Genomic DNA, 25,010 nt, shown 5'->3' with positions numbered 1-25,010 from the left:
CGAACCGAACCGAACCGACCGATGCACACTCCTACCCTCAAAGCAAACTTTCCTCCAATCTTGAGTGCTACACCAATGCATGGCGTCTCTCAGTGCCAGTGTTTCTAATATTCCAGGGATTACTGGCTGAACATTTGCCAGGATATTTGGCACTACAAATCACTCTTCAATTTATGTACCGCAAAATTCGTCGGGAGGGCGGATAATAGACAGGCTCATAATTTAGCTCAGAAAACGAAAGCTATGCACTTGGCACTGGGTAACCTTAGAACGCCAAGTGCAACCTTAGAACGCCTGTATGATGTTGTAACTTGTTTCCTAATTCATAGCTGGGAAAAAATATATATCTTAAAACGTATATATTAATATATTTTATTAAAAAATTGCTTAATATTTCCAATTTTGATTGTTTTAGCTTCTTTGCCTTCCACTATTTGTGGTTGAGCTAATTCAAATATCATTTATCAAAAAAAAATTGCTTAATATATATATTTTGATTTATGAAATATTAAAACTTTGTGCTTAAAATCGATAAACTTAAAAATTACATTAAAATACGCTAAAATATGTAATACGTGTTGATAAAGTTAATGATATAACTTTATCTTATTAAATTAATTAAAATATTGCTTTTATAATTTATATCAATCAAATTTTCTCAAACGTAAAGTCTAGAGCGTCAATTTCATCATGAGATAGCGTAGTTTTAAATGACTAGTTTCGCATTACGTGCTATACACGTAGCTCGTAACGTAACTCGTCAATGTACATATTAGTAATTTTTTTAATTATATCAATCTTTTATTTATAATTAATATTAAATTAGTTAAGAATTTTTGTAAAAGTAAATATAATATATTCGGTTATTAAATTTTTTTCCATACTGAATTTATTCTTCTTTTGGTTTTATAATAACCATAACTAAATAATTAACTTAATTTTATTAATAATATCTTAAAAATAGTAAGATAGAAATTTAAATAATAATATACTGACCAAATATAGTATAAACTATAAGATAGGTATTCCTACTAATTTAGAAATAATTTAGTTATTTTTTACAAACTAAAAACTAAATTGGAGATAATTTAGCTATCTATTCTAATTAGGACTTTAATTACAATAGAGATTAATTAAATAACTAATTAGTTAATGACTATAAAACTTTTATTTAGTAATAAACTGAAAATGATTATTCAGTAAATTTGCCTGCCCCCCCCCCCCCGGTTCGTGCTTTTATATATAGTATAGATATATAGTATAGATATAGATATAGATTAACCCTTATTATTAAGAGATAGTTAGAGCATCTATAACAAAATGTTATATTTAACATAACATTCTAATATTATCTTTAATACAAAATGTTAAAAATATATTATAATTATTTATTAGGGTACTTATCTATTAATTTTTTATTATTTTATAAAAAAAATCATTCGCATATTTTATAATTTTTAGTAATACAAATTTTATTTTTATTTGATATATATTCTATAAAAAAAATCATTCGCATATTTTATAATTTTTAGTAATAAAATTTTTATTTTTATTTGATATAATAATGAGTTCTTTTAAAAAATAATTGTTAATATAATCAATGAACTATATAAAAATATTTTATAAATTATTTTACATATTAATGTGTGGTCTATTATTAAAATATTTAATCAATCGAAATCGTAAAAGTAAAAAAATAGCATAAAATTTAAAATGAAAAAAATAAAATAAAATTAAAATATATAATGTAAAAAATTGTTATTAAATAATGAATTTTAATTAGTTGTCAAAATTTGGCATATTTTATAATTGGTGTCAAAATTTATACAGAATACTCCCTCCGTTCTTGTTTAGTTGTCCATTTAGCAAAATATATTTGTCTTTAATTAGTTGTCTATTATATAATTTAGCTATTATCTTTCAAATTTACCCATTCCTAATAAATGATTTCATGTTTTTATTTAAAAAGCATTTATTAACTAATAGAGCTATATTAATATTTTTCTTTATAAGTTAAGATAAAAGGAGTATTATTTTGTTATGTATAATATTGGCTAAATGAACAATTAAAAAAGAACCGAGGGAGTATAACAAATATTAAGTCTAGTATTGATTATAGCATTGAATTGTAGTTAAATTTTGAAATTTAATCTATAACATTAACATTTGCATATGCCGGTATAATATTGCATCGTGAATTCTATTAGTAGTAATTTTTAGTAACACGCAATCCAACAGTCAAAGAGTGGTGGAGGTAAAGGTAACTAAAATAAGTCAACTGATCAACGGGTGTCAGCGATTCTTTCATAATCTAAATGAAATTAGAGTGTACTTCAACCATCCGATTTAATTACTTTAAAGTTTAAACACTACACAGTACGTACATGTACACAAAAGGAGCATGAGATCACGTGCAAAATCACGTGACTGACAGCCAAAATTTAAACAGAACTTCATGGCCGAGATCCGGTCCAAATCGCTAAACGACGGACAAAATTACTGGCACGAGTCGGCTTATCCACATGTGGCCACACGTGTAAAGATTTTTCTACTATGTTTGGTTCATGGAATAGGTGCGGAATGGAATAGCTATTCCGTATACAATGACAATTCTTTACTTTGTTTTATAGAATAGATATTCTAAAGAATTGCTATTCCATGATTTTGTGGAATAAACACTCCTCTCAAAAACTAAAGAATGGCTATTCCATTCCTTATGAAATAACTATTCTATTTCATGAACCAAACATGGCTTAACGGCAGAGTAAATGGTAAAAGAAAATTAACATAAAAATACCTCACACTTGCGACTCACGTGCCAACTTGTGTATTTTTAATAATAAATATGTACTAATATTATTTTTTAAAAGTTAGCATTCTTTTGAGTCTTTCAGACATGTCGCATAAATATAACACATTATTAACAATATAACTACATTAAAAATTAAATTAATAATAATAATAGTAGCTATTACTTTATTAAATAGTTAAAATAATATTTCGTATGTAATTTTTATTGGTCTAGTCACTCAAAAGCCCTACACTTTTAAACTTTTTTCCAATTGCACCCTGACGTTGGAAAACTCTCTCAAAACCCTTCCACCTTTAAATTTCATTCTAATTGCACACTGACGTAGGAAAATCCTCTCAAAATCCCCCCACTTTTAGATTTTTTTCCCAATTGTATCCTAAACTGAAAATTTTATGGTTTTGATTTAAAAAGTTAGTGGATATAATTTTAGAAAAAAATGATTTTTTTACATTTATTAATAATATTAGTGTTTAATTAGAATATAGATAAAAAAAGAAAGATTATTTTAAAAAAAATTTATCTGAAAAGAGGTCAATTTAATACTTTAGGGTACAATTAAAAAAGAATCTAAAAATGGGAGGGTTCTCAAAGAATTTTTCTACGTCAGAGTGCAATTGCAAAAAAAAAATTAAAGGTAGGGGGTTTGAGTGATTATATTTCTATTTAATAATTGAACAAAAATGAACACTAATCATATTGAAGTAATAGTAATAGGTTATAACTAAAATAGATAAATCTTATTAAATAATAACATTTCTGTATTACATAATTATTAAATGAGAATTTTGTAATCTAGTAACTTAATTAGTAACTTGTTCTGGTTACCATTAACTCATATATTTCATTAAAAAAAAAATCTCCCTGGTTTTTCTTCTACAAACTCAAAAAATAAAAATAATAATCATATAAAATTAACTTGTATCTTAACATAAAGTCATTAATTTTTAATAAATAAAAAGTTGTTTTATATTTGTAATTAATTAATAAATAATAAAAAAATTAATCGATATATTACACCATCGCGAGATCACTTCTTATATTTTAAAGCAATGTCACTCAAATGTGGTTCCAATTTCAACTCTACTTATAGATTTCAATGTGGAATTCACAAAAGATTTGAATATTGATGATAGAAATATAAAATTAGAACAACAAAAATTTCATAATATATGTTAAGACTAAATCATTATAGCAATTTAGTAAGAATGAATGAGCATAAAGAATTTACAAAGTCTGTCAACCTTGATCAATATAGAGAAAGACTTGTAAGGTCAAAGTTTATTAGATTATGAAGCTATTTTCTGTTGAATTATATCAAGTTGTCCACTAATTTATAGCTTAATATATGAAATAATTAGACTCTATTCAGCTCTTCAAGGGCAGAATTATTATTTTTCAAGATTTTGTGTAGTGACTTTATTGTCAATTCATTCATATCATTATTAATTTCATTGTTGTAGTTATTGATTTATATGTTTAAACTGCTTGAAAGAATCAATATTTTTGAATTAATATTATAATACATTGTTAAATAGATATTAATAAAATATTGTTGTAGTTATTGATCTATATGATTAAACTGCTTGAAAGATCAATTTTTTTAATTCAATTGTATTTTAATTATTGAAATGATTAAAACCAGTAATAATTCTCACACCTCCTTAATTCTTTCAGCAATAAAAAATACTCCCTCCGTCCCAAAACAATAGTTCACTTTCTCTTTTTCACACAGTTTAAGAAACACAATTAATGCTCTAACTTTTCACAAATTTATCTTCATTTTTTCTATCATACCCTTATTAAATGTTATGACTATAGGATAATAACAATAAATGATACACTTTAAATAAGGACAACATGAAAAATAAACACTATAAATTTTGATTTACAAAGAAAGTGGACTATTGTTTTGAAAAAAAAATAAGGAAAATGAATTATTGTTTTGGAACGGAGGGAGTATTAAAGTTTTTTCTTTTATATTATTAGATAGGATGTTTCATTTCTCATCATAATTTAGTACAATGCTCAACAATTTCATCATATTGACTTTGAAAATTTAAAATCAAAGTATTCACTTACTAGAATTCCAAGTCTTAATTAATAGTATATATTTTAAAGCTGAATTATATCTAATTTATAATCAAAAATGATACTAAATTACCAAAACTTAATATCTACTTTAAGTATTTTATATTTAATTAATAAAAAACAATTTATATTTTTAATTTAATATATGTATAATTCAATAATTTATTTTAAATAAAAAGGTTCATTGAAAAATTAATAAAAATATTAACATTATATTAAAAAAAAGTCAAGCAGTCGGTTTGTGGGCCGGGAAGAAGGGAGAATGCAAGGAGAAACATGACACTTTCCGTTTGGGCTTTGGAAGAGTGAAATTGTGAAAGCGACTTAAAGTTTTTGGACCCTTTTGCAGTGGGCCCTAATTATTTTGTCTAAAATATTAAAAATAATAATAGCAAAAAAGAAAATCATATAAAAATCATTCTTTAAATACCGACCTCTAACCAAAAAAAATTTATGATGTTTTTTAATTTATTTTGAGCTTCTAAAATCAACTTTGGGTCCATCATCTAATTATGTCTGTCCTTACAAAAAAAATGAATTTAAAATTTTAATTTAAGGCAGCATCATTTTTTTTTTGAAGCAGCATTTGAGTATGTAACCACGTCATGCTTACTTCAAATGTGACATATCTCAAATTGGATAGTCCCGGATACCCGCATCCACTTCTCATGGGTATAGACTGTAGTACACAATTAATTTAACAAACAAAGGGTCAATTCAACCCCTCAACTTGACACGAAATATCAAAATAATCATTTAAAAGCTTTTGGATCAAACTAACCCGCAATTTGCCTTTTTTTTACCAAAAACACCCAAAGAGAATGGGGATATCAGCCCCCTTACTATAAAAAACCATATCAATTCACCCTTCCATTTTCACCGGAATACGCTCCATTCCATCAGAAACCTCCACCGATTTTGTTCCATCGGGATTATTTTATGAAGATTTTTTTGCGGAAGAGCAGACCCAGATGAATCTGCTCCTCCACCAAAATAAATTTTTTCTCAAATTTTAGCTATTAAATTATAATTTTTCAAAATAGTAAGAAATAATTTAGATTTTTTTTACCATGAGAGTGTGTTTCAAACGCAGATTGAGAGTGGGAGAGGATGCGAAAGGGGCTGATTTGATGCACTTTAACATCGTTGCGGGTATGTTTGGCCAAAAAATCTCCAAAATGACACTTTTGATATTTCGTGCCAAGTTGATGGGGTGATTTGATTCTTTGTTCTTAATTTAACTTTATATTTTTTTTTTGGAAAAAGAAGGCAGGCCAATACGAAGAAACTAACTAAACGACTTATACATGCGAGGCATCGGAACACATGTGATATCCTTTATCAAAATATTAGACACACCGTGAATTAAACTATCATGAATCAGAAGACCTAAATCGTGTCTGAAATCATAGCTAGCCATCCAGTCCGTGCAGTGACTCCCTTCTCTATGAACATAACGAACACATACTTGACAATCTCTTTTCAAAATGCGTCTAATGGCGCTTAACAAATTAGTGTTAGTATTAATAGGCATATCATCCCTAGTAAGAGCTTCGTCAGCCAACTTACTATTCATCTATAGAATAACATTCCTATAACCTTGGATCCAAGTGATCTCTGAACCAACTAAAGCTCCCCATAACACAGCCTGCATGATCAAACAACACTCGATGAATCTACTGAATCCAAAAACCTAATCGTCATTGTTGTCTCGCGCTCAGGCTCAGCCCTAGGTATAGGCCTGAATGGCCTATACCTAGGGCCTCAACTTTTAAAGAGCTCCATATAAATATATATTTATCATGCCTTTTAATAATAGGTGTTGTAAGTGTTACTTTAAAAAATAAATAGACGCATTAATAAAACATGTATAGTTTCTGACTGGTGTCAACAAAGATAATATTATAATTTATATATGTTTTATCAATTAGGGCTTAGTCTTTCTCTATTTATCTATCTAATATAAAAACTATATATATATATTTTTAACTTTTTGTAAAATATATTTTCTTGCAAACATACGCGTTTTTAAAATATATCAATGACCTACTAAAAAGGTATTTTTGAAAAAATAAAAAATAACAATGTATCAATCACCTATTATGTGTCACTTCACCTAATTATTTTCGTTTATTCATCATTCCTGCTTCTTTTCGGTGGGCGGAATTTTTTTTCCGTCTTCCGCACTTCTCTTCCACCCACCTTCATAGCCACGACCACCGCCTCCACTTTCAGCGGCCGCCACCCCTACCCGCCATGGACCACCAGGAACCCTCCATTTCATTTGAGACGAAGCTCATACGCAAAGCTTCAGCTCAAACAACTCAGACATGGTGGTTGGTCGTTCTCCAAATTTTTTGCTTTTTTGTAATTAAAAAAAAATATCAATAGGTCCTTAACTTAAAAAATTTATCAATTGAAGAAACCTATGAAGGATTGATATGTAGATTATTAAAAATATTAAGGTCATTTTTTAATTTGTTTTTTGTTTTTAAATTTGATGCTGTTAAGTGTCGTATTTAACAGAAAGGTTTATTTACTCAATTTTAAAATGTTAGAGGTTCAATTGCTCAATTTTGAACAACAAGAGTTTAATTGTGTTCAAAATTAATTTAGAAGTTAATGTGTATTTTTTAAAAAATTATAAGAGTTTTTTTGTATTTTTTGCCTATAATTTATAATGAGAGATTGATAAAATGAATAATAGTTGACCACCTAAGTCGACATAATCATAGTTAAATGTTTCAAAAATCTAATCGTGGTTGACTTGTTTTATTTGCTAGTTGACTGTTCATATATATCATACTCCATAATTCCAATAATTGAAAATACTTTGACAAGTCCACCTTTGTCAATCTTAGCATTCAAATTAATAAGCTTTTAGAAACAATAAAACAAAATTAACTTGCCTTAAGTATATTTTTGTAGGCAAAAAATTTATGTTAATTGTATTTAAATAATTTCAATTTATGGTTAGTATTCAATTATTTTACAGAGTATTTTAATTTTTAAAATATCAAAAAATAAAACAAAAAATTAATTTGCCTTAAGTATATTTTTGTAGGAAAAAATTATGTTAATTGTATTTAAATAATTTCAATTTATGGTTAGAGTTAATTATTTTACGGAGTATTTTAATTTTTAAAATATCGAAACATTATCCTTAATCATTTTGTATTATAACTTAATTTATATGTATTTATTATTATTATTTTATTGTATAAATAAGCAGGGAAACTTAAATAACTGTGGAGTTAGTTTTACCTTTATAAAAGTTTGTTGATAAAAAAATATGTTTAATATTACTTCGAAATATGTTCAAAACTTATGAAAAATGAAAAAATTAAATTGAAATAATAATTTTTAACAGAATAAAAAAGTTAACATTTATAATTTCTCTTTTTATATAAATTTGTTGTTATTATTATTATATATATATAAAAGAATTCAATTTAATGAATTGAAAAGAGCACCTTTTGGATTTTAAAATATAGCAATTTATAAAATCGTATCAGAAGTAGTTATATTTTTTTGGCCTAATCACTCAAAAATCCTTCATCTTTAATTTTTTTTTTCAATTGCACCTGACGTTGAAAAACTCTCTCAAAACCCTCCCACCTTTAACTTCCATTCCAATTGCACCCTGACGTAGGAAAATCCTCTCTAAATCCCCCCACCTTTATTTTTTTTCAATGGTACCCTAAATTGAAAATTTTTATGGTTTTGATTTTAAAAAGTTATTGGATATAATTTTAGGAAAAATAATTTTTTACATTATTAATAATATTAGTGTGTAATTAGAATATAGATTAAAATGAAAGATTATTTTAATTTTTTTTTTCATGTGAAAAGAAGTCAATTTAATACTTTAGAATACAATTGAAAAAGAATCTAAAGGTGGAGGGGTTTTGAGAGGATTTTCCTACGTCAGGGTGCAATTGAAAAAAAGTTTAAAAATGGGGGGCTTTTGAGTGATTAAGCCTATTTTTTTTTCCAAAGCATATTTTAGATATATAGGTTGAAAGATTACATGGTAATGAAAGTCATATAATAAGAATTTAAACATATGATCTTTTCCAATGCAAACCAATTAAAATAGTCAAAATTATATATGCAACTATAGAGAACAAGTAAAAATTAATAGAAGGAGAATGATTAAGCCGAAATCCGCTAATATTGCCAACACAACGCTCTTTTCCAAGAGCACAAGCTGCACAACATCTTAATCCAGGAGCACGACGTCTTAATCCCGCCAACGTTTTTATTTTGAAAGAGATGCCTTTCGAGTATCACAATCAATTACTACTCAATATATTTCTCTAGCTTAAGTTTGTAGAATTTTTCGGGACATTTTGCATCTCCAAAATATGGTTTAAAGAATCACTTTTTATTTCAATTAATAGGAGTTTTAACTTTTAATATTGAAGCTCATAATATTTCCAAGGGTTCTAAACAATCCTATTTGTCTTGCTTCACTAGTTAGTTTGTATTGTAATTTATTTATAATTTACTACATTTTTTTGAGAAACAAAATAAATTTATTATTGAAAACAAGACATTACTCTCTCTTTATTTTTTTTTGAAACGTGGGCCGCGCTTAGCTAGATAGCCCAGCGTACAATTCAACGACTATCGGACCAACAGTTCTAACATCGAGCCCAAACAAGAGACTCATACGACATATCGTTTAAATAAATGTCGTCCTGGAGCTGTGCGAGAATAGCTTGCTGCCGGGAGAGATTGTTCATTCATATTTTTTTTATAATCAAAACAAAATCACTGAGATTTTCAATTTCAGCTCCATTTTTTTCACAGTAACGATGTATAAAGCTGGAAAACGGTTGATAAGAGGCTTATCGACTCACACATCTCATCGTCCTCTACGTGTCTGCGTAGTCGGCAGTGGACCAGCTGGTTTCTACACAGCTGAAAAAGTAAGTAATTATTCCAATTAATTTCAATTGTGATTAGGTTTTATAATTTGTATAATCAACTAATTATAATCGCTTGATTGTGTTTGCAAATATTCAGATGCTTAAAGCTCATCAAGAAGCAGAAATTGACATCATTGATCGATTGCCTACTCCTTTCGGATTAGTGCGGTCCGGCGTTGCACCTGATCATCCCGAAACGAAGGTTTAGTTTGTTTTGTATCCTTAATCCGGATTCTATTGTGTTGTTATATATAGAGTATGAAATAATGATCTTATTTGAGCTTAGTTTTACCAGAAAACTTGATACAGATTGTAATAAATCAATTTTCGAGGATTGTGCAACACGAACGCTGCTCGTTTCTTGGGAATGTCACTCTCGGTTCCTCTATTTCTCTTCCTGAGCTTCGTGAGCTGTATCACGTGGTAAGCTATTTGTTCTGTGGAGGTCATTGTACTGAATTTTGCGTACTTGGATTGTTTTGTATTATTTGTTAGCTAGGCTAACTATTACGTGTGATTGATTAGGTTGTGCTTGCATATGGTGCCGAAAGTGATAGAGCTCTTGGAATACCTGGCGAAGTATGCTTCCGTCTTTCTTTTCTTTTAAGTCTAGTGTCTCAATATTTTTGCTTCCAGTATCAACTGTAGTAGCAACAGCAACATGTTTATGATTTTGGCCATATCATGATCAAGGATGAGATATATTATGTCTGCTTTTACCTTTTAAATTTGCATATATTGGCAGGATTTGTTGGGGATACACTCAGCTAGAGAATTTGTTTGGTGGTACAACGGGCACCCGGATTGCAAAAACCTTAATCCTGATTTGAAAGGCACTGATACAGCCGTTATTCTTGGTCAGGTATGCTCTTTTTAGGTGCGAAATGCTATTTAATTTGCTCAAATTTTGGAATTTATATCAGCATACGAGGTACATATATTAAGGGGTTAGGCAAGCATTTCAAAAGCCTGAAAATGTGCTTCAGTTTCTTTTTTTCTCAACGTTCTTGTTGGATGTATACTCTGTGTGCCTAGATTTGTTGGTAAAAGATTTAACAAATATTCCTAAACTTGCACACGGCCTTTGCATGTCAATTGTGGGATTATCTGGTATCTATTCACACGGAATATACCTATTATTAAAAAATGATATTCCTACTTGTGTGCACTTTAGAGTAGTGTTAAATTGTGATTATTTTTTTCCTAGGGAAATGTAGCTCTTGATGTTGCTCGTATCCTTTTACAACCAACTGCGGAATTGGCAAGAACTGATATTGCTTGCCATGCTTTGGCTGCTTTGGAACAAAGCTCTATAAGGTTTTTCTTTAAAATTTGTCAGTCATCAAATTAACCTATTGGTCTTTTATACAAGTTGTATATTTTTCATAGCATGAATATCATCACAGGAAGGTCTATCTAGTCGGAAGACGTGGACCAATTCAGGCGGCTTTCACTACAAAAGAGCTGCGCGAAGTTCTTGGTAGTTCCTAATAATCTTTAGATTTTCCTGTGTCAGTCATAAATTGTGTGTTTCTTCAATCTTAATTGGTGTTCTCATGATAGATTGCATGGAGATATGTGTAATTGCTTTTAAATGAAACACAGGCATTTTTTTTGTAATCACTGTGTTGATTATCTTGCTTGCGTGAGGACTTCAAACTCATTTTATCAAGCTGAATTTTTTTATGCATATGCCTGCCCTAAGTACAATATATGCATTTGTGTGGCTTGTTTAAATGGTTTTTACTTTAGTCTAATGTCTTGATGATCTGGTTTCTCTATTGCAGGCATTACAGATATACATATTCACATTAAGGAGGCTGATTTACGTAAAAGCTCTGAAGACGAGGTATTTAGAAAAAAATACTAGTTTTTGTATGGACTAGGGATTAATTTTTTTTTTTTGTGGGTTACTCTTCAGCCCTCAAGTATAAAATTGAAACCCACGGGGATGCTTGAGAGCCATAGGAGAATTCTTTATTTGTTCTCTCTGTCTCAAAAGTGCATTCAGGTGTTTGACAAAGAGCTTTGTAGATATTATATTTTATTCTTAATTGATTTTTTCCATACCATTTTGTTCTCTTTTGACGAAGGAAGAATTGAAAGGCAGCCGAATCCGGAGGAGGCTTTATGATTTGCTCTCAAAGACTGCCACCGTAGGACCTTCTCATCCCAGTTCTGGCCAGCGAGAACTTCACTTTGTTTTCTTTAGGAAACCTGATAGGTTTCTTGATTCAGGTGTTAGAGCTGGCCATGTTGCTGGTGTGCACTTTGAGAAGACTTTTCTTAAAGGTACTTTCTCTCTAATACATGTTTGTGATGGATTGCTTATCATATGATATATTTTACACTTCTGAAATTTGGATTTATGTGTCAATATGCCATAGTCCAATAAAACCTGCTGTACATTGCATCAATACACCAACTTGTTACCTAATGTACTGTCTTGATAATCAAACTGATATAGGACAATGCAATCCGAATTTTATGGTTCACACTTCACAGAATTCTCTCTGAACGTAATTCTGGTCTTATGAGGAATAACTGGCATTGTTTAAAATTCCATGAGCATTTTCAATTCTAAAAGGGCATGGCTATTTAAATGTGATATCAGAATGCTAGTATTAACAAGCTTTGTTGAATTCTGCAGGTGTTAGCCCTGGAAAACAAGTTGCTTTAGGTACTGGAAATTTTGAGGACATTGACTCTGGGTAATTTTTTTGGCAGACTAAGCTGTGACTTTTAATTATTTACCCCTACTAAGGGTTAAGGGTTACTAATGTTATTCGCATATCCGTATAATGATATATGCAATCTTTTTTGTACTCCATTTCTTTTACTGTAAATTGACGAGGAAGGATGTAGTCTTGACTTGAACCAACTCCCCCTGCCCACTCACCAAAACTATGGAGAAAAGAAAAAATGAATATTTGAGTTATAAGATACATTTAGGTGGAAGTGTTGGTCAATGTTATTGGTTAAGTTGATTGTGGAGATGCTCAGCTGATTACATTGATATAACCTACTCTGACTGTTTGCAGGATGGTGTTAAAGAGCATTGGTTACAAATCAGTGCCAGTTGATGGCTTACCCTTTGATCATCAGAAAGGTAATTAGAAGGGAATCATCTGCCCCAACATTTTGACACATTGTTACTCAAATAATATTTTAAACTGCTATTTCAGCTAGATAAATGTTGCAACATTCTTCAAATTGCCTATTTTACTCTCTTGTTCCAAGTCATTTGATGGCAGATTGGCCATGGATTTATCTTAGAAGAAACTTTTGAAACTCTGAAAAATAAGAACTTATTGTTAATCTAAGTTTTAACTTATTGAATTAGTATTTCCAGTTTTCTATGTTTCGTAGTCCTTAGATGTGTGGAGGGCAATTGCAAATATTATTTCTCGTTGCTTATCGCATGACTTCTTCCTAGGTGTGGTTCCCAATATTGGTGGTCGAGTTCTCACAGATGCTTCAGGAGATCCAATACTGCATGAGAAGGGCCTGTATGTATGTGGGTGGTTGAAAAGAGGACCAACTGGGATTATTGGTACAAACCTCTATTGTGCCGAAGAAACTGTGAGTGTGTTCTTGCATCTGGTAGACTAAAATTTCTACATGAAAAGCTTGTTTTTCATTAGTGGTCTTGCTAACTTTAATAATAGGTTGCTAGCATATCACAAGACCTTGAACAAGGAGCACTTGCAGCTAATGCTAATTTGCCAAAGCATGGAAGAGAGGGTCTCCTGCAGTTACTTAATGAAAGACATGTAAAATTTGTACCATTCAGCGGATGGAAAAAGATTGATGCTGAAGAGAAGAGGCTTGGAAGTCTGATAAACAAACCTAGAGAGAAATTAGCATCATGGAAAGACTTGCTGAAAGTTGTTGCTGAATGACACACCCTCTTCAAAGTGAGTGCTTCAATTTATTCTTGTTGGTTGCTCGTTCTATTTCCAAATTGGATGGAAATGAATAGGATAGAAATAATAAAATATAATATTACAAAGTTCTGATTTTTGCTTCAATTCTTTTTGTAGCTTTTCTTTAACTATTTCTTTGAAAACAATCATTTGGTGTTCCGAAAAGAACTAACTTGTATTGTCTTCGTAGTTCGTAGATTCTTGAAGCATATATCTGTCAGGCTGTTTTCAATGGGATAAAGAATAATTATTTGACTCCATGAACCTAAATGTATCTTATAACTCAAACAATCATTTTCATGTCGTTCTTTTTTCGATGGACTTCATATCAGAAGTGTTCCGATCAAATATTGTCGCCAAATTATCAATATTTCCATAGTTCTGACATGATATAAGTGAACTGTGAGATATGCATGAATTGTAATAGACTTTTCAATATGTATAGTGCAATTAAATAGTAGAATATATTTTTACTTGACATCGAGAAATACAAACTATATTAAATACAAAATCCAGTAAAAATTTAATGTGGTGAAATCACCTCATTTTGTGATGCAAATTTCAATATGCGAAATGGGACAAAAAGAGAAGAAAAAGCAGAGGACCGACAAACATGGGAAGGGCCTACTTGAACAGTTGCTTATAATATTAGCAAATTTTCTCAATTTGATTAGCAATTGAGATTTCCAAAATCGTCTTTTTACTATGGTTAAACTTATTTTGCAAAAGAACTGAATCAAGCTGGTTTGTGTTTGATTAGTACAGGTATTCCTGAAAGAATCAACTCATGTTCATATGTAGCACACTACTTATTTTTAAATGTTTCTAATTGAACTCGTCTTTGCAGAAAACTAATTGCTGTCAAGCTACAATTTGTTGAGAAATATGCTCTAACGGTCTTGTTTTTCATCATTGTTGCAGTCCTAGCGTGGTGGTGGGGACTTTGCATGAAGGAGAAGAATGAAGTAGTGGTATCAAGTCAGCATCTTTTTCACATCCTGTCAGGTCTCCATGTTCTTTTCACCAATTTTCATCTGTTGGATCTTTGATCACAAAGCATGCCTCATAAGTTAGCACCATATTATGTACCCATAAAAATTGCAATTTTCCCCTTCCCTTATTTGATAGCATTTGCAACCACTAACTTATTTTTAAGATCAAAAGTGTTGTTGACAAATAGGTCATTAGCTAGATTAGCAGTAGGATATGGACAGGGTCAAATTCCACCATGCTTTCAATTTTGAAGCCTTGAGAGAATTTTGATTTTTTTTACTTCCTTCCTGGAAGTGCTTGAGCTTATAATGAGGGTCTATGTCATTTATTGCTCCATGAGGATTTCAACTATAACGACTTCCACTAGAAACATTGCTAAATTCAGCTTGCAAGCTGGAAAAGGGGATTCCCTTCTATGGAAACGACTCCAGATATCCTATGACTTGAATTTTTTCTCTAGGTAGAAAATTTTAAATTGGTCTAACTTATAAAATTTATGGAAAACGAAACATTTTTTTTTTAAGTTTCAATTTTTGACATGATATTTTCATGCACATAGCACATATGAAAATCACACCATGCACTCAGTATCATTTTCACTGTCTCGTCTCCAAACAATTTTTGAACTGGATTGTTGAGAGAAAAATTTGAAACAATGTACTTTTTATGGTCCTTCAAATCTTATCTCACTGCTGGACAATCCTGACCCTCTAATATGCAGTAACACTCATTATTGATGGGTGTTGTTTGTGGTTGGTGGGTTCTGAAAAATGGGTGAAAATGATGTGTATATGTTGCTGCCACCACTTCTATTGGTTTCCTAGTGATTGGCCTCTTGAATATTCTTTTAATCGAAAAAGAGGGTCCTTCTGATGTTAAATTTTTGGAGTTAAATTCAGTTTCTACTAAGAGTTGTTTTCTTGGCATGTATATTTGCTTTTTTGAGTCACAGTCTCGCATACTAGGTATCCCTACTCCCGAGCACTTTTAGCTTATCTTCCCTACTGTTGAGCTTGATAATCATAGAAAATGATCGCCACAATGTTTAGTTTCAATCATAGTAAGAATTCTAGGACATTGAAGTAGTATGACTATATTAAGTACTAATCCAATTTTTTTGTGGCTAGTAGAGGTAATTAACTCTCATTATTCTAAATGAAATTGAAACTCTATTATTAATGAATATTCAACATGCTGTCATTACACTTTCTTCTTGGTTGAGTCTAGAGTTCCCAGCTGAAACGTTACCTTTCTTGCTTCCAAAAGATACTTGGATGGCAAAATTTAAATCCAACTCTCGTATATTAAAATGTCAGTTCCTTTTTTATGTCCATCAATTCTACATCCTGATGTAGCACAAAACTTGTGTAATAGTTAGGCAAAGTACGTTTTGAAGCCCCTGAATGTTTTTCTTTTATTTCATTGAGCCGTTACTGTATTTGCATCAAACCCCTATATTTGTGTTTTTCGCTATATTATGGAGGGGAATTTCTTACCTAGACCCGGTCCATCCATGAAAAACTCATGGACCTATCCAATGAGGTGTTAGAGAAATGAGAAAAAGAGAAAATAATAAGAAGAGAGAAAATTATGTTAGATTTTCTAACAACTCATAAGGCAGGTGCATGAAAAATTCATGAACCGGGACTAGGTAAGAATTTCCCATTATGGAGTATGGACTTATTTTATGGCAGTTAAATAAGGGCTTGATGCAACATTTATGAATATATGAAAACTAATTTTATTTTCTTGTTATTATGAAATAAACATGAAAATTTAAAAAAATTCAAGTTACCATGAAATTAATATTTATACTAACACATTTTTTTATACTAGATAACATATTTTTCTTATGTTAATTTGATGTTTAAATTCACAATAATTACACAATTTAATATTGATCACTAGAAGTATATTAACAAAACTCACATCCTTAAACTTTTATGATCCATTTCATTTAGTGATTCTTTTATTTATATTGCTTAATTCCCTATTAACGCGAGCATCCATTTGACTGTTAAATGAGTCCTTAAAGATGAATGTGTGAGAGCTTATTGCAATATGAATAAAACTAGAAGGGCCTGCCAAAATATAAAAACATGAAAGTTCAAGTACTAAAGATATGTTCTGCCTAATAGTTATTTAAAAAATTACAGTTAGATATAGCTTTTGCAAACCACAATGATTAATTATAATTGAGATGTCATATAATTTACTATGATGTGCATCATGCTTGTTTACCTGCTAGATTTTGTTTCTTAAGTCAGCCATCTTCAGCTAGGATATGTAAAGCTTTAAGCATTTTAAAATGTGAAGAATGATTCAGTGCGCTGGTGTGAGATTCAGAGTTATAGCTATCGAAGAAAGTGGATGTACGATAAGAACTAGTGGTGGTATTTTTGTTGGATACCCAATTCTAGTTCCAATTTTGTGCTATTGCTTGCTATGAATTAGGACTAGCTTGATTAGCATTATACTCATTAATGATCTGAGAATTGCCGAGATCTCGAGTTTGAACCTCTCGAAAGTGCTTTTACCGGGAGTAAAAGTTCATAAAGGAGAGGGCTACTTTGCTGGAGTGATCCACTTGTCTTTGTCAAGTGTCAAACTCAAGCTCATAGGAGACCCACAGAGCCCACTATTTTGAACATGTGACTAGTCTCTGATTAGGGAGCATTATTGTTGCACAGTATTTAGTGAATTACCACTCACTAATTTGCTAGCTAGCACATCATAAACAAATGGGAACCACTTAGAGTTGCATGCTCCAAATATTTGTATTGCTTTTTAGACCGTAAAAGCTAGATTAAAGATATATAGGGTTGAATTCTATTGGATTTGGAGCTTTTCTTTTTATCTTTTTTACATCAGTACCTTATTAATGTGTTAATTTTAGTTTGCTGGCCTTTTGCTTATTATACTCCTTTTCTTATATAATTGTTCAGTATTAGGGACAGAATTTTATTTTTTTTGTGGTGCTGTTTATGCTTCATGACGAGGACTACACAAGAACTTGTATTTGTTTATTGACATTTAACTAATAATTTTTTTGGATGCATACTATGTTATTTCCACTGTTGGTCAATATAAAAGATAGTGATATGTATTATGTCCAGTGTTGTTGATAAAATTTTATACTTGCTTAAGTACTGGTTTGTTAAAGTCATGTTCAGAAGTTGAGCCCTGTTTCATAAGGTAAAATTTTTGATATTGGTTTTATAATCACAATCTATATCACGGAAACGGATAGGGGAAAGCGGGATACCTGGACATGGAAAAACGGTGCTATTTTAGGTTTTCTATGATAAAAATAAAGTTTTGTGTCCGAAAAGCCGAGTGTCCGGTATGTTTTTGAAACGGAAATGGTTGATGTCCGTGCTATTTAGATCACAATTAATTGATGAAATGAGAGGCCATTGACATCTTACATTATGTCATGAAATAAGTACAAAGATCACTAAAATAATGCATGCTATTATATATAATTGTCAAAATGTCTTTGTACAAACAAAAAACAATAAAAAAAGCTGGATTTCAATGATGTAAGAGACTGAAGTGAATCTGTGTGGACATGGGAGTGTTTACATGCTACAAGTTCAGGAAAAGAGCATCTTTGAAGTAACAGAAGCAGCAGCAGCAAAGTGTTCCTATAGTGTGGGGTCCAGCAGCAACATTGATCTGATTTGCAGGTATGTTAAATTTTTTAAAAAATTTTAAGCTAAGATTTAGAGGGAATTCATTTGGGAGTTGAAAAAAGTTAATTGTGATTGCTGAATGAAAATCTTTGAATGGGGTCAGAATGATGCTGTTTTGAAGATTCATACTGTCTGTTTCTCTTTAACCAGAAAGTCTTTTTGGCTTGATTATGACTTCCACATTGCACTTGCACACTCTTTTACAGTTTAATACACATTTTAGTTTTTTTATTTTTTTATTTTCTCTCCACTAGACCATTTGTCTTGTTAGGTGCTGCTTTTTATGGGATTTTGCCCTTTTTTTTTCTGTTTACTTTGCTAAGAATTTGGACAAAACTATTCTAATTTTTGACTAGCATAGTAAATAGAATTCAACTAAATTTTACTAATTATTTTGTTGGCTTTTTTTTGTTTTCAAAATAAAATTGCTCATCCATTGTTGTATTACATGTTGATAGTGTTGCCTTCTAGTTGTCATGTTTTAACTTTGACATCCACTTCATACACTGTTCGGCCATGTCTTAGAATAGTTATTTCATATGGAGTTATAGATAGCTTTTCTTTCTTTCTTTTTTCAATCAAATTGGAAGTTGGAAACGAGTTATCGCACCTGAACATCTTGATTAGATTGACATTCTCTTAGCGTGGACCTAAATTTGGTTTTACTGTTCCGCCACTATTGTCACTATAATTAGTTGATAAGCAAAAATATTGAGCCTAATTCGGCTGTATGTACTAAAATTATTAATACCATACTTGTAAAGTGTATCAGTAACTGTCTTGTTACCTTCTTGAAAGAGATGCGAGCTTGGAAATGCTGTAGAGAAGTATAGTTGAGACATTGCAAATCATTCATCCATAATTTGCCAAGGAACCTGATGAGACCTGGTGAAAAGAAAATTAACAACGTAACGTGAGTCATATTTGAGCCAAAAAAAATTGTCGTCCTCATTCCAAGCAGTTTGAACCGCATAAATTGCAACCTTAAGCTTGCAATATAAGCGAAATCACTATGAATATCGAAAGAAAATGGGACGCGCAGATGACTAGTGTATATTCAAAAAAATACCACCAGCTCGTGCCTCATTTGATCCCTCTTTAGCATCGTCATTTGTCTTCATCTTAATCCAACTTGGAGAAAGAGGCTACCAAAAACTAGAAAGATTGCTGGCGCTTTTCCAAGTCCGTTGTTGATGTGAAGAGAACCTGAAAGTTGAAGCTTCGCAACATAATTGTTCATAATTTCCGCTTTTAAAAATTTGTTTTTTAATATAAAGTCCAAATTAACTGAATAACATCAATTTGAAGTTTCAAATAACCAAGAAACTAGAAATAATTTTTTTTTATAATTAGAAAGGGAGAGCGCTTGTTGGAGAAAACGAACCCGCGATTTTTACAGTTTGCTGTCAACGCTTATACCATTTGAGCAACAGCTCGTTGGTAAACTAGAAATAATATATGAACACCATTAAATAGACATTTCTTACTTCTATTAAAATTTTAGATAATTAATAGTTGTTTTATGAAAGGGTATCACTTATTCATAGCAACAACCAATTGGCATGACAAAGCAATATTATTTGTTTTGATGAAAGTATATTTTTATATTGCAAATAAAGAAATGAATTCATATTTAAAAAAATTAATTTTCGTCTGTGTTAATTATTGATCTAAAAATAGTATCTTCCTGTATTATCTCTCGAGGGACTCCACTTATAATGAAAGCAAGAATTTAGTTTAGTCAATAGGACCCGCACACTGTTTACTTTGTTCATTATTTTAAAAAGACCGGTCTAAAAGTTTGTTGGTTTTGTGCCCTGTAAGATGACAGTTGGTTTGGCTTAGAGAATATAAGAGTCACGTATTTATAATTAATGTACGTACACACATTCAATAAAACTACATCGTTTTAGACAATATTGCTGTTTGCACGTGGGTACTGTCTCTCTGTCTAACAGTACACCTGCATGTACGTATTAATTCTGCATCACATTTTTGTTTTGTTTTCATGCATATAATGATATTTGTTTTCTCTTTATAATAATTTATATATCTAATTATTTCTGAGCTACTGTAGATTTATGAATTTGGTATCTCATTTTCATTTTTAGAAAATTAATTTAATTAAACTTCGTGAAATGACATTCCGTAAATAATTTAATAATTTAATAATCATTTTTTAACGATTTAAAACTTAATACATTTTTTGTAATATTGGAATAATACAGTTACCTAAAGAGTTTAATATTCTAATAGAAGTTGTGGGTGTTGTTCTAAATTTCTAATAGCAAAATCTTTCTTCTAATAACAAAATAATAAAATCGAGTGATTTTTGTTGATTTTTTTTTCTTTTACACTAAAATCGTTTTGTTTCACTTTATAATTTTTTTCTTTTAAACTTTTAGATATGAAATGAAAAAATATATGGTCTAATTTTCAGCTTTTCTGTCACAAATATTGATTAGAACGCCTACAATCCATGTAATATGGAAAACGAAAGTTATAAATACAAAAGATATGCATGAGTGATGCATCGTTGATATCTGTAATTTTTTTTTATAATATCATACTATACGGTAGACAATTGTCCATCTTATAATTGTAGAAAAATACTATTATAGAATTGAATAGTATTATTTTACCATCTAAATTATTATATTTTATTGTTGCTATCTATTTTATAAATTTTCAATACAATCTTGCCTGTTATATAAAAAAATTCTAGATCTTCCCCTGTTAATTCACGCTAATGTATTGTTGACCTGTTGTTTTTTGTATTTGTGATTTTTAGTTTCATATTATCTTTATTATTGTGTCCAAATGATTTATTTTTGACAAAAAATGTAAAATGAATGATAATTTTTTTTTATTATATCAAATAAAAATTAGAAATTTTACTGTTGCATATTAAATTAAGTTTAGTGAAGAAAATAGGAACTATGGGTGAAAATTGCCCATGTTCTTCTATATATGCTGTCCGCATCAAATATTATAGATTTTATCCATTTTTATATTAAATTAATATACGTCGAATAATCGAATATATATCTTCTTCTTTTTTATCTGAACTTAATATCATAATTGACCCAGACATCCAGTAATCTTGAGTAATCTGTTTCTAAAAAAAGTGCCCAAAAATGGGCAAGTTGAATCTTAATGTCAAAAAAGTGTACAAACAAGTTGAAAAAATTATGCTCAATATGTAGAATCATTATTTTTACGCCCATTTCATTAAAGAAGACACAATGAACATTATGTAACTCTAAAATTATTATTCGGAGCATATATTGTTGGATATTAAACACTTCAAGTCATTGAACTTACTTATTATTACATGAAGGGTAATAAACTTCATTTTATTACAAAAAAGTCACTAAAACTATACATTTTGTTACAACGAGATGTCACTCATATAAAACGCATTATTTTAACACTAAAACACATCGTTTTTGCTTATGTGGCAAGCCGGAATTATAAATAGGAATATAACTCAGTGACCTTTTTGTAATTCACGATAAGTTTAGTGACCTTTTTGTAACAAAATTTGACAGAATCCGTCCTAGCGACCTCCCGTTGTAATAAAAGGTATAACTCAGTGACCTTTTTGTAACAAAATGAAATTTAGTACCCTTTCTGTAATAATAGATAAGTTCAGTGATTTAAGGTGTTTAATATTCATATTTATATATATATTGTTTAAGAATGCATACTATAAATGATATAAATCTCATAATCTTTTAACAAATAAAATTCTTCAAACATCTTTCAATTTTAGTCAATATAATGCCCGAGCTAGATTTAATAGGCTAAGGTCATGAGAATTTTAGTTTAAAATACTAATAATCACATCATATTTTAGAGATTTACTATAATACCTCCCAATTATAAAAATGAGTTGTATTAATTTTTTTAATCCTTTATGTTTTTAAAAGTTCCACCTGTTTAAATTTTTTTCTTTACCGTTAACTTTTTGGCTATCATATCAAAAATAAAGATTTTTTTAAATGATGATGGTAACTGATCTTATTTATATTTATATTTTTTTTCAATAATAAAGACAAATTATCTCCACCTTTTGAATACAAACTTTTATATCAAGAATAGAGCTAGATATTTTAATAATAAAAATGAAATTATTTTGTTAGAGATGTATCTAATTTTTGCAATAGTTTCTATGTTAATATTTTGATTAGGAATTAAACTTTTTGTTGTCTTCTTGTAGGAAAATTTATTTATCTTCTTATGCAAAGTTTTATTGTCTTCTTTATTTGGAGTGATTTGTTCTTTTTATGACAGTGAATTTCATTGTATAACTATAATTATGCAGTTATATAATTTAATTTTAAATTTATCAAGTGATATGCGAACACATTTATTTTTACTCCAATATTTTGTTTATATTATATCAGCAAGGATGGTTCCGGATCTTTCATGCATTTCTAACTTTTGAAACTTATGTTTTGATGAAACTTCTTATATTTTGAAAAATGATTTTAAACTTTTTATATCGAAATTTTAGTATATTATTTTTATAAAACTGTGTATTGAGGGTGCTGTAACAGTGATACCAATTGTTACAATTATGGTATCAATTGTTGTGACCGGTAGGTGTTTGATTATAATTTGATCAATAAACAACAATACAGTAAAATAAAAAAATAATTAAAAAATTTACGTAGTTCGATATTAAAACGTACATGCAAATAGAGAACATCTTAAGTAATTATGTCTTTAGAAGAAAAACCCATTAAATATTTAACTCTACAAGAAATAACCCAAAAAATTGAGATTAACTTATATTCCTCATGTCACATACATCCTTCATTTTCCCTTATTTTAATCAATGTCTACATTGTGTTGTGAGTTCGTTTTTTTACTATTCTAAAGATGAATAAGATAAAGTATTTATAGTGAGTAAATAATTCATATGGCATTATAAATATTAATTTTAATTAGTTTATACTTCTTAATTAGCTAATCATAATAAAATTATCTTTCATCCAAATACTCCAAAATAAAATTTTAATATAATATAAATTTTAGGTACATTTCTACAGACAAACATAATAAATAGCTTAATGGATTGTCACTAAATGGAAATAAACACGGTATTTTTATGGCCAACCTTATCTGAAAGTCCTTGTACTTTAAACATTTTTTTTGGGAAGTCCTGGTACTTCAATTTTATATTATTTTGTTCTTTTACTTACCTATTTTTTGATTTTTATGTCTTTTTATGTGATTGAAGGGAAAAAAATTATAAATAGAGGGATAAAAAAACTAAAAAATGATCTGAAAATTGAAAAGTAGATAATTAAAAGGACTAATTAATATAAAATTAAAGTGTAAAGACCTCTGAAAAAATAAGTTTAAAGTAGAGGAATCCCGAGATGGGTTTAGCCTATTTTTATAGATGAACTCACTTCATCAAGTAGTTGATTAACACAACGATTTGTGAAATATGTGGCAAAATGAGGACAAAATAGTATGATATGGTCTAAAGAAACAAATAAATATACAAAATTTATTGAGATCTTCTAACTCCAAAAATCGAGAAGAGAAGGATAAAAACAAAAAAAAATGAAAGAATCCAAACACATTTTCCGGGAAAACCCGAAAAATGTCCAAAACCCAAATAACAACACAACGTAAAACGTACAAAAATTACACACACAACACAAACAGAATGCAGACAGAGAGTTAAAGTAACTTCTTTTTCTTATATGCACACAAGCAATTCAGATGGATTATAATTAATTATAGCATTCTACCAATGATGATGTCAATGTGCCGTATTACTTACCAATCTATGCATAGGACTTTTACATTTAAATTATTTAAATAGCTAAAATGATTTTTTTCTTATAATTTAAAGAGAAATTTTTAGGCAGGTTCAGTCTATCATGTTAGTGGTGGACTAAACCTATTATATTGTAACACGTTATAAAAATAGTGGCATTATTGTAATTTTATTTGTTATATTTTTACATATTTAAATAATAATATTACGATGGTGCCACTATTTTAATGATTGTCATAATATAATAGACTTAGTCCAAGAATACCGTAGTGGACTGAGTCTATCTAAAATTTTCTCTAATTTAAAATGGATTATTTTGTCATAAATCATTGACACTTTGCTCAATAATTTTCTTTTAACATAACTAAATGATTTGGTTTTATTTGATATTTAATAAAAAAATTAAATTTTATTTACACTACAAATTCATAGAAATTATATAAATTATTTTTAAGAAGTATATATTATAATCCTAACTAAAAATTAAAAACATTATAATTTTAAAAAATATTTTAAACTCTCCATTTCATTAAGAAATAAATATAGCTAAAAACTATTTTAGTTAGGACTATTTTTTAAAAAAATACTAGATAAAATAATTAATTAAATACATAAAGTATGAATTCATTAACTCTATATATTGATTTGACTATATTAATATAAATGTAAAACTATTGTGAAAATTGAATATAAAATTACACTCCAAACAAAATTAACTTTTTTTTTTCTTTTTGGGTTGGCATCTTTCACAAGCTATTTCTC

General features: G+C 29.4%; 1 protein-coding gene across 1 annotated transcript; it reads left to right on the top strand.

Annotated features, from left to right (window-relative positions):
* Nucleotides 1–9,594: 9,594 nt before the first annotated feature.
* On the top strand, nt 9,595–15,089 carry LOC126668759 (NADPH:adrenodoxin oxidoreductase, mitochondrial; the record flags this gene model as incomplete). The annotated part of the gene is made up of 14 exons (XM_050361939.1): nt 9,595–9,834; nt 9,932–10,036; nt 10,144–10,257; nt 10,360–10,413; nt 10,580–10,696; nt 11,042–11,151; nt 11,241–11,314; nt 11,622–11,683; nt 11,928–12,126; nt 12,485–12,545; nt 12,876–12,943; nt 13,271–13,416; nt 13,503–13,751; nt 14,682–15,089. Coding segments are annotated over 13 exons (1,584 nt in total), but the record flags the coding sequence as incomplete, so codon positions are not given.
* Nucleotides 15,090–25,010: the final 9,921 nt, after the last annotated feature.

This window comes from Mercurialis annua, linkage group LG2 (assembly GCF_937616625.2).
Source record: "Mercurialis annua linkage group LG2, ddMerAnnu1.2, whole genome shotgun sequence".
Taxonomy (NCBI): Eukaryota; Viridiplantae; Streptophyta; class Magnoliopsida; order Malpighiales; family Euphorbiaceae; genus Mercurialis; species Mercurialis annua.
The sequence above is the reverse complement of the archived record's forward strand: the minus strand, read 5'-3'. Positions and strand labels throughout refer to the sequence as shown.